General features: G+C 39.4%; 1 protein-coding gene across 1 annotated transcript; it reads left to right on the top strand.

Annotated features, from left to right (window-relative positions):
- The first annotated feature begins 4,779 nt into the window (after positions 1 to 4,779).
- NRIP1 (nuclear receptor interacting protein 1) lies at positions 4,780 to 8,268 on the top strand. Its single transcript, XM_009698220.1, has one exon. The coding sequence runs from the start codon at positions 4,780 to 4,782 to the stop codon at positions 8,266 to 8,268; it is 3,489 nt and encodes a 1,162-aa protein (XP_009696522.1).
- Positions 8,269 to 17,093: the final 8,825 nt, after the last annotated feature.

Genomic DNA, 17,093 nt, shown 5'->3' on the forward strand with positions numbered 1-17,093 from the left:
TACGAACGGGAAGTCAGTGAGCTGCTGAGAGACTTTTTCTGGCTCTTCCAAGCATTAGAACACTGAATTTATTAAATAACTAAAGATTCCAATTTCACAGACCAGTTTGATTTCAGCTTTACAAATTCATGGTTTGACTCCTGTCAACTTAAAAATGGAACATAAAATTACTACAGGAATTTAATAGTCATTGAAGAACTCCGAAATGCAGTTAATAAAAATGTTTTATCTGTGTATATATATACACATCTCAACCTCTATTAATCATTCTAACAATGTGCATGAGTTTGGATAATCTCTGTTTTAATAAGCGTTCACATGGGCAATCTGCTAACCATTGCTGATTTCATAAATGAATACCTTAAGAGTTTCTCTAAGATTTTTTTCATAAAATCTTGAATTAAGACCACAGAAGAAGACATGTTGATAATAACCATGTTTTATGAGTTATCTCCATTCGATTGTGTAGCCCTTCTACTCAAATAGTACTAGTCTAGTGATCTTAATTTACTGTGACTCTCTGTTCCATTTAGCAAAGGGTTTTAACTAGAAATACTAGTCTGAGATCCTGGAAAACTGTCTTATGGATGTCATTTTGCTAGTTTAAGTTGTGAACTGTTCTTAATTTCTTAAATGGCAGCAGCTGAATATCTCTCTGGTTAACTAGGAGGCTGCTGTTTGTTTAGAGTCTCCAGTTAGCGTTTACAGTTGAGGAGTTAGTTGATTCAAAGAATTACTTAAAAATAAACAAATATATATTCAGTAGTAAAAAGCCATTGGCTCAGGTGGTGTTGTCATTTAACCTATTAGAAAGATGTGTTAAAAAAATTTCATCATCTTTTGCAGTAGTAATGCTTTATGGTAAGCAAAAGATCTTCAAGTTTATTATTATAATTCTTTTAAAGTCTTTGTGATGGCTAAGTATAGCTGTAGTTTGAAAACAAAGAAAAACTCCCAACAACTGCAAAAGTAGAATTAATATTCTGGACAGACACAGTTCAGTGTACATTTTAATATTCTCTTATCTTCCCTATTCTGCCCACGGTTTCTCCCTAGGCACATTTTAAAAGGCTGTAGGACTGATTTCCCATGGTGTGCTCCACTTGGGGAGTGCATCCCCAGGTTATAGCATTTGTGCTGCGAATCCTACTGCTGCTTTAGTTCTCTCTAGGTAAACATGGCTTAATGAGCTGTGATCCGTGCCTGCTCTTGGAGGTTCGGAAAATAGTCTCTGCAAAACAAGTGTTTTATTTATTTGTTAGGATACAGAAGTCTGGGAGAAGATAGTTGAAGCAACAAAAAAGGGTGCATATACAGTAGTTACATGGTCAAGAAAGCATGTCAACGTTATCAATTTATTTTGTCACAAAAGTATAATTTTTAGGTTCAGAGGTTCATAGATACTAGAGGTTGATGTTAGAGGCTAATTGCAATAAGTTTACTTCAGCCCTTACTGGGAAATACGAGAGCTATTGCTGTATGGCTTCTCCTTTCTCTTCCCTCTGCCTTATTTCTTTATGTTCTTGTTTTTCATTTCCTCAGTTCTGCTAATTTCTGGAATAATATTTAATAGCGAGAAAAATTATTAACATTTCAGTGGGTCCAGGGAAATTCTTTGGTACGATCTGTATGTTTTAAAAGGTTGCTGAACGGTTGCCTTAGTGTCCAGCTAAACATTAATTTCCAAAGCTGGTTTGGTTTCCACATGACCACACTTCAAGATAGTGGAAGAAAAGCTTATTCGGTTCAAAACTCAATGGAAATGCTTAGATATGGGATTGACTTCAAACCCTGAAATTTGGTACCTGGTTTTCCATCACAAATAAGGTGTAGATTTAGAGACTTTCAAATGTAATTTCAGCCCTTGACAGACGACTTCATCACATTTGTGTATTGTACATTAGATCATGTAAGGTTTTATAACGCTGTAATACCTGTTGCAGCACTAGATCAGCCCAAGCCCTATAAAAGGATTGCTGATGTCCCATTCCTCACGTATTAAGTGCTTTTCAGATTTCATTCTCTTTCATGAAGGCTGCTTTGCATCAACCCAATTTCTGTAAAATTATCAATATTTCCTTAGCATGAATAATTGGGGAAAAAAAAAAGTGGTAAAACACTTCTTAGAGTAGTTATTGTATGTCCACTGTACTGGCTACAAGCATCATCTCCTGCAACAGGCTTTTTGAGTACCCAAAGGATTTGTGTATATGCATTGTCTTTTTTTAATTACTCAGAGCTGTAATGAGTAAAGTTTTACTAATTATTGGCTTAATGCTGTATTTGTTTGGGACTTTTATCTTAAAGGTGACCTGTGAGGCTTGCTCTTGAAAAAAATTTGTTTTATTCTCTTAAACATAGGGTATCAAGTGCTGCTCACTCCTTTTTAAGAACAGCATGCTGTCAGCTTAATTCCCTTTTGAAATATGAAAACGTGGCTGCAGATGAACAGTTTTATTCTTGAAAATTGGAAAATTGTATCTTCCAGATAAAGTGCATTTCCAAGTGCTTGAGGAAGTAAGTCTAGCTGTGTTGATGTTGCAGTTGCTGGATACTTGATGTATTTGTTGGAACCTTTGATTTTATTTTCTTTCCAAGGATTTGTTATTTCTGATTTTAGTCTATTTTGGGTTGAAACTCTGCAAAAGCGCACCCAGAGGTACACAGGTTTTTGAAGGAACACAAAGGTGATTGGTAATTTTAATGAGATGAATCCACATCTCAGTTGTAGTTATATATTTGAAAAAACACTGTGTCCTACAGGGAATTACGTAAATGCTGCTTAGTGTAGACATGTATTTCTGAGAGAAGTACTGAGACTCCAGCAATAGCTACCAACTTTTCATTTGATATTTTGATACGTGGGCATACACATTTATACTACAATGCATTGCTGGTATTTTAATATTTTTTTTTTTGAGATAACTCAGTTTTTAGAGTTTCTCTAAATTACTTGAAATCTAGTAAGGGAGTATTTGCACAGGGGGTTATATGGGCTGTTAACGTTATGGCTATTTAGTTGTTCTTCTGATTCTTTACTTTTTTTCAGATCTGATATTTTTCTGACTTCTAGTTGCCTGTAGCTTTTGAATTAAAAAATAGCCTCTGGGAAATCAATCATAAAATATTCATTCACTTTCAGGAGGCAAGGATTTCATCTGTGTACATCCTTTTTAAAGTTGTAAATACAAGTTTTTCAATGGGCTTTTAGTCTGTGACAGTGAATTGCCGAGTTAGATATGTGGAAAGACATTTGGCTGTGCTCACCTTGAATATTTATCCCCGTTTAGAACTGAACGAGTGAAGGAGTAGGCATGTGTGGTGTCATGATCTCAATATTGAACTGTGGTGACTGTCTGCACTCTTCATGCTATCATTGACCCGTAATACAACTAAAACAGAAGAGATGCATCTCACAGAAGCGCCATTTTTGTGCTTATTAAAACCGCTTTTTACAGCATGCTGCATCATCCAAGAAACTATTGAGTAGAGATGTTCTATATTCTTTGAAAATAACGAGACTTCAAGGAAGATCTAGGGCTTTTTTTGCCATTATATGTTTAATACATGGAAAGAATGTAAAGGTAAAAATCCTCCAGCAAAGGAAGGATTTTGATATCAGGATTTACATTGTATCAGGAACGTAAGCACCCTTTTCACCCCTTCTATCGCATGGTTCTTTTAATTACTTGTGGTAGTTGGGAGCTGTAAGAACAACAGATTTCCTCCCTGTTGTGCTGTCATACTAGATTTTGCGTTACTGTATAGTTCTGGGCAGCAGTGACAACTTGGTTTCTACTTTCAGTAGTAGTATCTATCTGCCAAACAAAAATGTACTTGTATATATATATGATGCTGCCTATTCTGTTACTTGAAAAGAGATTCAACATGAACCTAAGCGTTGACTTTTTAGGCATGTCTTTTCCCATTAATTCTCTTTAGAGTGATAATCTGCATGTCCGGTGTATTTACAGAGTAAGAAGAAAGGTTGCTGCAACTGTGAAGTAAAATCCAATGGAATTTTTTAAGAACTATATTTAGAGTGATTTAAGATTTTCCTTTCATGTTTGCTATTCCTTATTTTGAGCTGTAGGATAGAGAAATTCGATGAACACTTGTAGTAGCTATGCTTACAATAGTTAAGCTTAATTTTGGTATAAAAATTTCTGTCACAAAATCGTTTTCACAAAGTTCTTTAAATTAGTTGCCATGTACTTTGTCCAGTACTTGATTTTTAAATTCTTCTGGAATGTTGTTATTGCTTATATATCCTGAATCTCTGCCTAAGACAATGTGTTTTTTAAAAAAAAAAAAAAGAAAAGAAAAAAAAGTCTTATGCAATTAGCTCTTATCCTAAATCTTTTCTTTCTCTTTGTTTTTCTTTTTTGTTTTCTTTTTTTTTTTTTCACTTAGGAATTTTATGTGCTTGGTGGAGATGGAAAAAGATGAAAAACGAGCTGGCTTCCTGGAGAAAGAAGGTGGCAAATACTTAATGGAACTTTTTTACTGTGGAACCGTGTTCTGAGGGCTCCTCCTAGACATCTCATAAATATTCTAGATATCGGCAGATTGATATGATTGGAAGCCTGGCTCATCACACAGTATACACTGGAAGAAGCCTGCTTGGAATATGACCTTTTGTATTGTTTCTGAAAGTCTGTGAGAAAACACTGTAGACATCTACCTGTTATTTCTTAACGCCGCATCTCGATTCAGCCACAGCAAAACTAGTCTTTGAAGTGAACAGAACCAGAGCCCTTTTGGAAACTTTTATTGAACATGACTCATGGAGAAGAGCTTGGCTCTGAGATGCACCAGGATTCTGTTGTTCTAACTTACCTAGAGGGATTACTAATGCATCAAGCAGCAGGAGGCTCAGGTACTGCCGTTGACAAAAAGTCTACTGGGCATAGTGGAGAGGATCAAAACTTTAAGATTTCTGGAAATATATTTCCCAGCTGTCAAAGTAATGGTCCAGCTCTTAACACAAGTACATATCAGGGATCTGGCATGCTGCACCTCAAAAAAGCAAGACTGTTGCAGTCTTCTGAAGACTGGAACGCAGCAAAGAGAAGGCGGTTGTCCGATTCCATTGTGGATTTAGATGGAAAAAAGGAAGCTTTGTTAGCTGGCATGGTTGAAAATGTGCCTAAAGGCAAACAGGATAGCACATTACTTGCCTCTTTGCTTCAGTCATTCAGCTCTAGGCTGCAGAGTGTTGCTCTGTCACAGCAGATTAGGCAGAGCCTTAAGGAGCAGGGGTATTCCCTTAGCCATGATTCTTTACAAGTGGAGAAAGATTTAAGGTGCTATGGTGTTGCATCCAGTCACCTGAAGACTCTCCTGAAGAAGAGCAAAGCAAAAGATCAGAAGCTGGACAACAGCCTGCCTGATATAACCAAGAACCTGCCCAAAGAGAGGTTTATAGAATCTCCTCATGCGGTGCAGAGCGGACCTAAAGTGATAAATGAGCCACTGTCATGTGCTGCAAGACTGCAAGCTGTCGCAAGCATGGTAGAGAAAAGATCTAGTCCTGCTGCTTCGCCGAAGCCCAGCGTAGCATGCAGCCAGCTAGCTTTGCTCCTTTCAAGTGAAGCTCACTTGCAGCAGTACTCCAGGGAACATGCTTTAAAAGCACAAAATGCAAATCAAATAGCCAGCGAGAGACTTGCAGCTATGGCCAGATTACAAGAAAACGCTCAGAAAGATACTGGCCAATTCGGTTTAGCAAAAGGAATGACAAGCCATCTCAATGGTCAAACAGGATCATCAACCAAAACAGTATCTAGCAAAAGCAATATGGCACCATTTCAGAGTCCTGTGGGAGTCATGCACTCGCCTCCCAAAGCTGTGGGATACAAAAGTACTTTGGAAAGGAGTAATGTGAAAACCTCTCCCAGCAACAGTTTGCTCTTGCATCTGCTGAAAAGCCAGAATACCACCAAACACGTTAAAGGGCGTGAACAGAGTGAGAGAGCCAGCATTTTTGAAGACAGCAGCACACCAACAACTATCGATGAGTATTCAGACAACAATCCTAGTTTTACAGAAGATGACAGCAGCGATGATGAAAGCTCCCATTCTAACTGTCTTCCTATAGACCTATCCTTTAAACAGAGGACAGATAAACCAGATGCAGGTCCACCTGCATCACTGGATAACCTGACTCAGTCTTTGCTTCATAACTGGGATCCAAAAGTTTCCTGTCCAGAGAGCAAGGAAGACAAAGACACTCCGAAAGCTTCTAAGCTGAATCCCCATCAGAAGGTAACGCTGCTTCAGCTGTTACTTGGGCATAAGAGCGAAGAAAAGGTAGACAAGAGTAATGATCCTCAGGGACCACACAGTGCAGCTGATGTGGCAAAATTCGCTGTACAACCTGGTAAAAGGACTCCTGTTACTGACAGTCCCAGTGCAAATCGAATGACTCCGTTAAGCACTCCACCTTTGCTGGCTTCTGCAAAAGCAGACTCTCCTATAAATCTCTCGCACCAATCGTTAGCCATCAAGCGTAGCTCGCCACCGTATGTCTGCAGCATCCAGCCGGACAGATTGGTGAATCCTGCATCTAAACATTTGATAGACCTCTCTAAAAGCAAAGAAATTCAAGGAGCCAAGCTGAGCAGGAACGATAGTCCCCAGAACTCTTCGGCATTCAGTGCCAGCAAGCTGTTGCAGAACCTCGCTCAATGCGGCATGCAGACTTCCATGTCAAGCGAAGAACAAAGAGCTAGCAAACAGCTGCTAGCAGGGAACACAGATAAACCTGTTGGCTTGATTGATAGATTGAACAGCCCTCTGCTTACGAATAAATTGAGTACGCATGAAGAAAATAACAAAATATTCAGTTGTCAGCCTGCACCCGCTGAACAAGGACTTCCAGGTTCGGAAATAGAAAATCTCCTTGAAAGGCGCACTGTCCTTCAGCTGCTTCTGGGAACTCCCAATAAAGGTAAAAGTGAAAAGAAAGAGAGGATGCTTTTAAGAGATGAAAGTTCTCAAGAACAGACAGATAAGGCTTTGAATGAGCAAATATTGACGGTGAAAATAAAAACGGAACCATTTGAAGAATCAAATGTTCCTTATAATTCAAATGCACAACAAGTAAGAGAGTGCAAGGGTAACAAATTTCAAGGATTTGTTCATTCACTGCAGAGAAACACAGCTGCTTCTCCAGCATCTGAGGAGTTGAAATCGGAGCCTCTTTCACCTCAAGATTTCTCTTTTTCCAAAAACGGCCTGCTAAGTAGGTTGCTGAGACAGAATCAAGACAGTTACCCTGCAGATGAGTCGGACAGAAGTCACCGAAACAATGAGCTGACACACCTTGAATCAAAGAGTCTTTGCACAGTACCGAAGAAGAGGAAGCTTCATGCCGAGCCTTTGGAAAGTCCATTAAAAAAGATGAAAAGTAATGTGTCTGATGCTGCAAACAATCACGCTTCTCCTACCGAGGCACTGTACGGGCCTTTGCTTAACCAGCAAGAACTGAAATTCAGCAGAAGTGATGCTGAATTTAAATATGCTGTAAGTCATGGTTCACATAATGAAAGTGAAAATAGGAGTTGGTCTAGAGATAGTAAAGGCTTTAATGTGTTGAAACAGCTGCTTCTCTCAGAAAACTGTGAGAGAGATCTGTCACAACATAGGAATAATGTACTAACGGAGGGCAAGAAAAAAGGAAATAGAACCAGTGCAACAATTAATAAACCTGAATTCAGCATTTCTTCAGTAAATGCATTAATGGGAAGCCCTGTGCAACAGAACAATTGTGTAGATCATAGAACATTTCAGTACCCTGTAGCAGTAAAAAGTCCTGCCAGTTCCCCCTTCCCTGAACATTTGGGGAGTACCGTATCTAGACTCGAGTCCGACCCGTTTAGCATGTGTCCCATGCCCAGCGAAAAAGGGCCCATCAGATGGGTGATCACAGGTATGGACAAGAATGATTATGAAAAAGACTCTCCGAGACTGACCAAAACCAATCCGATATTGTACTACATGTTACAGAAAGGCGGCAACTCTGTTGGTAGCCAAGAAGCACACGACAAAGAAATTTGGAATGAACCTTCGTTTACTGATAGTTCAACTCATGTTACAATCAAAGAGGAGTTGACATCTGATGCAGAGCTTAAAACTCCTTTTAGTAACTTAAGAAGCCCTTACAACAGCCATATGGGGAGTAAGACCTCTCATCAACATGGTGTGAACGGAGAAGTGCATGGACTTCTGGAAAAAGTGCGAACAATCAAAAAAGAGCCAGAATAAACTACGGCCTTCTCAATGAGTTTACAATCACTGATTTTGAATCTTTGTTTAAAAAAAAAAAAAAAGAGAAAAAGAAAAAATAAAAATGAGTACGAACTTGACTACTGTATAAATTGAGCATGATTTTAGAAAAGCATGGTCTAATTGAAACATGTTTTCATTTGATAAACTTTTTATTTTTTCTGGTGATGTTATTTAAAATACATGTAGATAAAATTTGCTTTACAATAGATTGTCACAAGGAAACTAGAAAGGTTGTAATTTGTACAAGACATTTCTGTATGTTTCAGATTAAGTTATGAGTACTCTTCGATCAGAGTCTTACTTGGATCTGCAAGTTTTTGGTATAACATAAAGTGTAAGCGTACAGCCTAGGTCGTGGTAATGCTGCGTTTCCTCCCTCCCTGTAAAATAATCCTTATTTTTTTGGAAGCCTGAGGATAGAGACAGTGTACTTTTTTTTTGAATGTTTAATATGTTTTGTGAAATTTTAAGAATAACTTTTAAGAAATGGAGCAGTCCGTCCAAGGTATTAGCTCATCATATTGGAAAACCTGTGTCAGTGTTAATAATTGAAATGCACTGAAATGTATTTTTTAGTGCTTCCAAAATTTTTATTGTTATTTTTAAATCTTGTTTGTGGTCCTGCCGGAATAGTGGTGTAAAAATCTATTTTTCTTCCTTGCCCTGCTCTCAACAAATGCCTTCCTCAGAATCCTTAGCCATAATTACAAGTTACTAGTTACGATTAAGGGGTTTTTGTAGGTTTTTACACAAAAGGCAGATTTTCATAGACTGTGCAAGTACTGCATGAGCCCTTTTGTCAGGGCAGTCCTGTCGCTTCCCTGCTTAAAAGGGGAAAGCCAAAATGCCTCTTGGAGTAGTGCGATTAAGAAAGCTTAGCACATGTATTTGGTGAGGAAAATGGGAAGTTTGTGAAGCAGGTGAGCAGAATTGTCTGTTTAGCACCATCCTGCATCCCTGCAGAAGAACACCAACTGCACATCAGGCTTCCACTCAGAGATGGAATAGGATTTTAATGAAAAATGTGTTGGCCTCTTCCTACAACCAGGGAAAAGAATCCATATTCTGCCAATATTTATTAGTCTTTGAACAGCTGATGCATGGTTTAATGCACTACCCTTTTGCTGCAGAAAACCTGGGTTTTTGAATAATTTTTCAGGTTGCACTGAGGATAAAATTGTGGTTTTGTCATGTTCTGTAATGGATAGTGGGACATGTTGGAGAAATCCTCCTCTGCCCTTTTCCTCAATCCCCCACCTGTGCTGTGATTTGTAACATCTGGTGTTATCAGCCTGAGATGGGAGTAACTGAAAATTGCGGTCAAAGCTGAGACACCTTAAAAGAATTGCTGGCTGGGGAAGAGCCGTGTGGCTCAGCTTTCCTGTTAGCGCTGTCAGTGTTAACTCCATTTGCAGCCCTTATTTCTCATGGGGGAGGAGGAGGACAAAATCCAGTTCCTCTAAATCATGCGCATTGTTGGCAACCATTAGTTTTGCTGAACTTTTTACTCCCCTGGAAAAAAAAAAATGTTCTCCGTAGCTTCTGATTTCACTGATAATCCCCTATGCTATCAGCAAACAGCTAAGTAGTTAGCAGTTAGTTTAGCACAGATAAAGCAAGCTAGGCCCTGTTTTAATTTTGCCTATTTTCACCGTTGAGAGCTGACGACATGACAAAACTGTTCTTTCTGTCCACCTCATGTTTGCATAGCAGAGATGAGCGACGGTGCATTTTGCTCTTTTCCTTTCTGATTTGGTTTCAGAGATCTTTTTCCCAGACTGCTGCCTCACCGAGACAGAGCAAGCTGTTGTCCCCTGTCTTGTTCCCTGCCCGGGATGAGTTCCCCTCTTTCCAGTGCAATCCCTACTGAAAGGGACTTCTCCTGTCTGCCAGCTGGAAAATGCACCACTATTCTGTTTTGCCCCCCTCCTGGGGGGATACCTTCTTTTAGGGAACACAAATATTTGGCAGTATCCAACTATAAAACATTCCCCCTGGTTTATATGAGAAATAACAGAGCGATTTAAAGATATATTTTTATGTTATTTGGGTGAAGCGTAATATATTAATGGGCTGTACAAAGAAGATTTATATTTTAAAACCTTCACACAAATCTAATATCATTTTAAATGTCATTGTCTGAAGTATAATATAAAAATAAAATTTTGTTTGTCTTTAATATTGCATTTATAAGTGGCCCAATGACAATTCAGATGTCTCATAGAATAATCATTAACAAGATAAAGTATATTTTGGATTGACAGTGGAACTGAATTCTTTTTATATGAGTCAACCCAGCAGAAATATTAAAAAGATGGTATTTGTTCCATCCGTTAAATGTCTCTTAAAGTCTTAATTGATTATTTTTCTTGAAACAACATGTATATAGCTAGGAAATATATAAATATAGAATAATAGATGGTCCCCAGAGTAAATACAGGGCTATAATTTACCTGAAGGACTCCAGAGAAAAATGCAGCTTGAATGGATGTGAAATAATCTGGTTGGAAGAACTTCATCAAAACAGAATTGAGATTAAAAGTAGGGAGGAGAGTCTAACAAAAAGTAATATTGGAGTCTAGGAGTGTGGTTACCTATGTATTTATTCTATGGTAGTCTATTGTTATAATATATACTTTTGAACATTTAGTTTTTAAAGTTTTATAAAGCATTTAAGTTAAAATGTTAACGGTTTGACCAGTTAATGATTTAGCTTTCTTTTTAGGTGATGTTAATGAAAGGGTTCTCACAGACGTCAGTAAACTATAATACACAAGGATTTAAGTTTAGGACATGCTGTTCATGGAAGAATCTTGCCTCTTGTAGACCTTGCAATCTCAAGCAGCATGTAACGTAACGATGGGGCCCTTGAGAGAGGGTAGGGCATGCCAACTGAACGCTCTTCGGTCAGCTGCTAAGAGGGCAACAGTCTCCTATATGCATTTCTCCAGTATCACTGATGTTACCCCTCCCTAGGGAAGAGAGGTCTTCTTTTAAAATCTCCCCCATCCACAGTTACAGCCTTTAAACTTGAGGACCAAAGGCTCTTTAATAATTTGTGGGTTTTGTTTTTTTTTTTTTTATCTTGTAGCATGGGTAATTAAAAAGGAGTCACCATCGTTTTCCTTGGGGACTTCTCCATCAGAAAAGGGGGATGCAGGAGCTGTGTTTGCTGCACCAGCAGAAGGACTGGTAGGGCTGGCCCTGTTTTCCCAAGCAACTTCAAGAGCCTTGACTTCCACCAGTCCCTGTAGATGAATGACAGACCAAGGTTATCTGTGGAGTAACTCTTGGTATTCCCAGCAACTCCTGTCTCCTTGGTTCAGTAGACGTTTACTACTACTAGGATATGCATTTCAGCTGTCCCCACTGTGCTTCCTCCGTTGGTGGCAGTGGAAGCTTCGGAGAGAGCTCTGCAAGCTCAGGAGGCTGAAGCTTCGGCTAGACCTTTAGACTGCAGACTTGAAGAAAAAGCAGGGCTTGTCAGTGATCAGCAGCAGTAGCTGTGTAGGCAAAGAGGTGCAGGATTGATGGGTGCTGTAGTGTGATCTCACCATCAAAGGAGCAGGGAGAGAGGGGAGAACACATCCCAGTTGTAGCTGAGTGAGACCGCTGGGGGAAAGCTGCCACCGCCTCACGGAGCAGTGAAGAAGTGAGTTAGGGATGTGTCCGTGCCACGCTTAAAGTTGTGATTGCGACACCTTGGGACTTAGACCTGAATTAATTTTAACCTCACTGAACTGAGAAGAGTTGCAGCAGCAGCAGTTGGGTTGCTAAGTGCCCGATGCCTTGCTCGAGGGGTCATTACAGGCGCAGACCACGTCGCCCGCTGCGGTCGTGTCGTGCTCAAGCTAGCTAGATTTGGAGATTGACTTGTAATTGCCACGCAGGTATGCCTTTTCTTTCCAGAGGAAAGTGTACAGGACTGAGATAACCAGAATTTCTAGTGTCTCCTCTGCTAAAGTTTGAGGAAATGATGGGGGAGTAGCGCGTGCCCACAGAATCAAAGGCGTTTTGCTGGAGGGCTTCTCTACTGATATCACAGTTAGAGAAGTTCATAAACCGTTATGAGATCGAAAGGGAATTCAGCCATAACTTTCACTTTTCTTAGCCATTTACTCTTAGTAATGTTTTTAGATTTTTAATTTGCAAATGTTTTTAAAAGAAAGAAATGAATGGTTTAAATTTTCCCTGTTAAATGTTGGTGAAAGTATTACAGCTCTCATTGACGTCAGTGACATGGTATTACCAGTTTGTTCTCTGCCACATCTTACAGAGGAGTAAACTGGTAAGTATATATTATATATATTTATATATAATGTAAATATATTGACTTGTTACACCTATAATATGTTGAAATTGGTTTTTAAAAGGTGATGTAAATAGTGGTTTCCTTAATGAAAAATACATATTTTGTATTGTTCTAATGCAAAGGAAAAAAAAAACCTTTTAATCTTTTTTGTTATGTATATTCCATGTATAAGTGTAAATATGATCACATAGGTTTAAAAACTTTTGCATGTATGTATACAGTTGCAAGTCTGGAAGAATGTATAGAAAAATACTTTTATTTAAAGTTGTGATTACCTGCTGCATGAAAAGTGCATGGGGGACCCTGTGCATCTGTGCGTTGGCAAAAAAAAAAAAAAGTCTTAACAAGTCAGGTCAGTTCAAAACACAACAGTATTCCACTTCTGGACATGACTTCTGCTGTGGTATTTTAGCTTTGTGAAAGAATGTGCTTCAAATCAAAAGGGTCTGGGGGGAAAAAAAAAAAAAAAAAACCACAAATGCAAAACTACTTTTAAAACACGAAGTACTCATGCAACTATAATCAGTCATGTAAGTTCAGGACTCCATTTTGCGGAATTGAAATATTGTACCAGGACTATTCCATCCCTGTAAAACAAAGGAATATTGATTTTTTTCATTGCAATACATGAGAATTCGGGATTTTGCCACAACCAATTTTATTGTGATGTGTCTTCAGTAATTTATCTAACTGGTCTCATTTTTTTATTAGAAATTAATTTCCTCATGTGATGTCACAAAACTGTACATACTGCAGTGTGAAGTTTTTTTAAATCTTTCAGTGTTTACTTCCTGCAGAAGATTTGAATAAATGAGAAAAATGCATTGTCTTGATGGTTTTTAAATCTGCTTTATTTCATGTGTACTTTCCGTTATTGGAGTGTTAGCGGGCTCTTTGCATCAGCGCTGTTAATACAAATTTCTGACAACAAAAATATCTTGGGGAACTTAGGGACACATAGCCTTCAACAAGGCTACTGACTGGAAACGGAGAGTCGTGGAGCTGGAAACGAAACAATGTAAATCAGATTAGCAGCTTTACTTTACAAAGCACTGTATTATGTTTTATTCAAATACCCTTCTGCTTATTAACTTGAAATCAGTGACCGTAAACTGGAAACCTCTAAATGGGAATTTTCATGTGAAAATCATTTTAAACAAATGTTGAAACATTTTTCAGGTCCCCTGTGCAGGGCAGGAAAGATGTGTTTTCCCACTGAAATCTGCTTGGGTCCTTATCACAAAGAAGACTTTTTAGTTGTATGCAATTTAAGTTCTTAATGCAAACATGTAGAAAAGGGAACGTAATTTGCCTGTGAAGACTATACAAAGATTTAACAGTGCACTTGCATCATATTTTACAGCTTTTAAGTTAGCTTATGACATCAGTGCAAAAGGTGGATTGCAACATTAGTGCAAGCGCTGGTTCTCCAGAGGTTTTTTTTTTTGGTTGTTGTTCCAAGGCGTGTGGGCACGCCGTGTCTGGAGCTGTACAGTTGCAAGTAAGCACTTGGGTCATGACTGTCTTGGGTAACAGTAGTGGCTGTTTTCATGAATCATCCTATGTTTTCTGATCTCTTAGAAATAAAAATGCATGCATGAGGTTCTTTGGAAGCTTTCTGGAAAGCATAAAGTATAATCCATGAAGTTAATTTAAAAAGCAATAATTCCAACTCCATAGATCTCAGCTAGGGCTTCATGAAGTATATAGCTGAGCATTTTGATGGTTTGGTATCCTAAATGGAACAGGGTCAGGATACTGTCATGTCTTTGGATGTGTCGTCTTAAAGTACATATATAATGCCACCAGTGATACTCGGCGGTGCTTCAGAGGGAAGAGACCCTTGACCCAGCTTCTGCGTGGACTCCTCTCTGTAAGTAGGCTTGCCCCTGACCTGAGGGATGAATGGCTGAGCCAAAATACTGCCACATGAAAAAGCAATGTACCTGAGGAGCTGATCTAGTTGTCTAATGGCAGTGCAACTTGGAAATAATTTCTGAAATGCACGCTTCCTCACTGACTTGGTTCCTTTGGTTTTGATTCTACCCACCATGCAAAACCACAGGTATGCCTTTATTTCTCAAGTGATGATGCTCTAGGACAGTTTCTTGGAGCACCTGGATATCACTGATTTTTGTTTTATTCCTCAGGGGGAGTTCAGGTCCTTGTAAGTTCACTGTTATATTTATTCAATTTATTGTGCTGTAACCCCACGTAAAAATTGCTTTGTGTTTACCAGAAGAAACAGGCCTGCCGAGTTGAGCGTGTGGTATGCCAAACAGCCTGTGGAGTGACGAGGATGGTGAACGGGTGTAAATATTCTGAGAAACATTTCACTCCGAGTGAACGTTTAACAACATTTGCACAGCGATTCATAATGAACTCGCTCAAAAATGCCTCAAACCACCAGTGAACTCTTTACAGCCAGACCTGCGGGCATGCGGAATCCTCTTCAGTTTGTTCCTCACAAAATGAAAGATGCGTGTGATGTTGAGTTTTCACAAAACAGCTGCTGGATAAAGAAATGAAAGTTTCTGTTTCAGAGATGTCAAAATGGGGGGTGGGAAGTAGGAATTGTGTTTATGGGACTTGGCAACCCAATCTTACGCTCCTCGATGTAATTAGCATTGTGGGCATCGACAGATGTGGACTTTGATAGATCATTTGCAGGCCTGTGCATTGGGGAAGGCTTTATCGGAGTAGAAAAACTTGTAGTAACACAAACACATCTACACCTAAGAAAATTAAAGCAGATTATTCTTCATCGATTGCAAAGTTTGTCAAGAAGAATGTGATTTTGAAACTGAAGAATACAATGACAATGTATTTGCTATGTGAGACAGTGTGGCACATTAGAGGTGTGTAATGCACCCATGGGAATGGCTGTAGGGACTTGAGATGAGCCTCGAGCAGGAGCTAGGACACGCAGGTAATAATTGTTGGTAATATTTTTTATTTCCTTTTGATTGTCAGAGTGACTCAAAGGCAACTCAGGGCATGAAAATCCTCTCTGCTGGTAAATAGCAGTGCCACTAATGAAAGAGCATATGCTGATCCCAGCTCACAGCAGCCCACCTTGATTTGGCTTTTTAAGGGCTGCTTGCTCTTAATGAATAAAGAGATTTGTCACTATTTCCAGATTACTTTTCTGATTAAACTGCTTGGAATTTAACTGAACGCAAAATGAACATTATTGACTTGCGACTGTGCCGGTTAGATAAGCTTGATGCCTGCCTCCGCAATTAAACTCGGCGTGTGCCTGCGGTGCAACTTGGTGTGTTGGAGAGAGATGGAGAAATAACTGTGACCCCCTTTCCAGTATTAGATGATCTTGATCCTCTTTGCCCAGTCTAGTTTGGTGAGGTGGGGATACTTTCTTGCTAAATGGGAGGCAAACTGGGCTATTGTGTAAGTTGGTGGGGGGCTCTCAGGCCCCAGTCTTTACTGCAGCTGGTGTGTGACTTCACAAGTCAACCCTTTTGCATGCTCAGAAATTCTTCTGAAAATTTCAGTACGGACCTCAAAGGAGACTTCTGCCAATGAGTTGTGGGTAGCCACTGGGACACAGATACATCCAATCTCTTGCTGTTACCTCTAGGCAAATACCGATTGTCATCGTTTTCCAAGTTCTGCCCAAGTAGAACCCACACCCAAACCTCATCACTGGTACCAAGAGAGAGAGCGCAAGAGGTGAAATTCAAGCGTGTTTTGGAGTTGGACGCCCTGGCACTCAGTCTCTTGTATGCCATGACCTGGGAAAAGCTTTACTAGGGGTTCTGTGGAAGATGGTGGGAAGTTCCTCTAATACCTCTGTTAGCTGTTAGAATTGTGCAATTTTTTCCAAATAAGTGATACACATTAGACTCTGAAAGAAACCCTTGTTTGTTGGTAGTTTTTTTAAAGAAACCTAAGTGACTCCCACATGCCTTACAAATGGCTCACCATGTGATCTGCCTTGGGTCACGCAGGAAGCCCCTCTTCATCAGTCACCACGTGCTACCCCCTGCTTGTTTGTATCTACGTGCCTGTCCTTGGTGTTTGCTGGAGCGAACCAGTGACTTGGGGGTGTTACTGACCTCTTGGGCCACAGTTAATTTAAGGGGAGGAGGAAAAAAGGGAAGGAGAATCTCAGGGTAGCAAGCTGCAAAGGTGTTAATTCTCAAGTGCCTTTTACTTTCTAATCCTACCTCATTTTCCTCTATTCAGCATGGTCACGGGGAGAAAGCCTTCTGCCGCAAGAATTAGGTACATCCAGCAAACAAAAGCTATTCATGTCATAGATAGTATACTAACCATAGTTCAGTATCACTGCTTAAATCTCAGAGTATTACTGATGCAAGTTTACTTACTTCCTAGTCCAAAAATCAAAAGAAGTCTTATGTTTCATTATGCAGAAGTACCAATAGCTGGTTCATGAGCCTGTAAATAGGCTTGAAAATCTGACAGGAATTAGTTTAGCTAATCCTTGTATGTAGTGATGTGCCCCTCT

This window comes from Cariama cristata, unplaced genomic scaffold, assembly GCF_000690535.1.
Source record: "Cariama cristata isolate BGI_N322 unplaced genomic scaffold, ASM69053v1 scaffold13224, whole genome shotgun sequence".
NCBI lineage: Eukaryota > Metazoa > Chordata > Aves > Cariamiformes > Cariamidae > Cariama > Cariama cristata.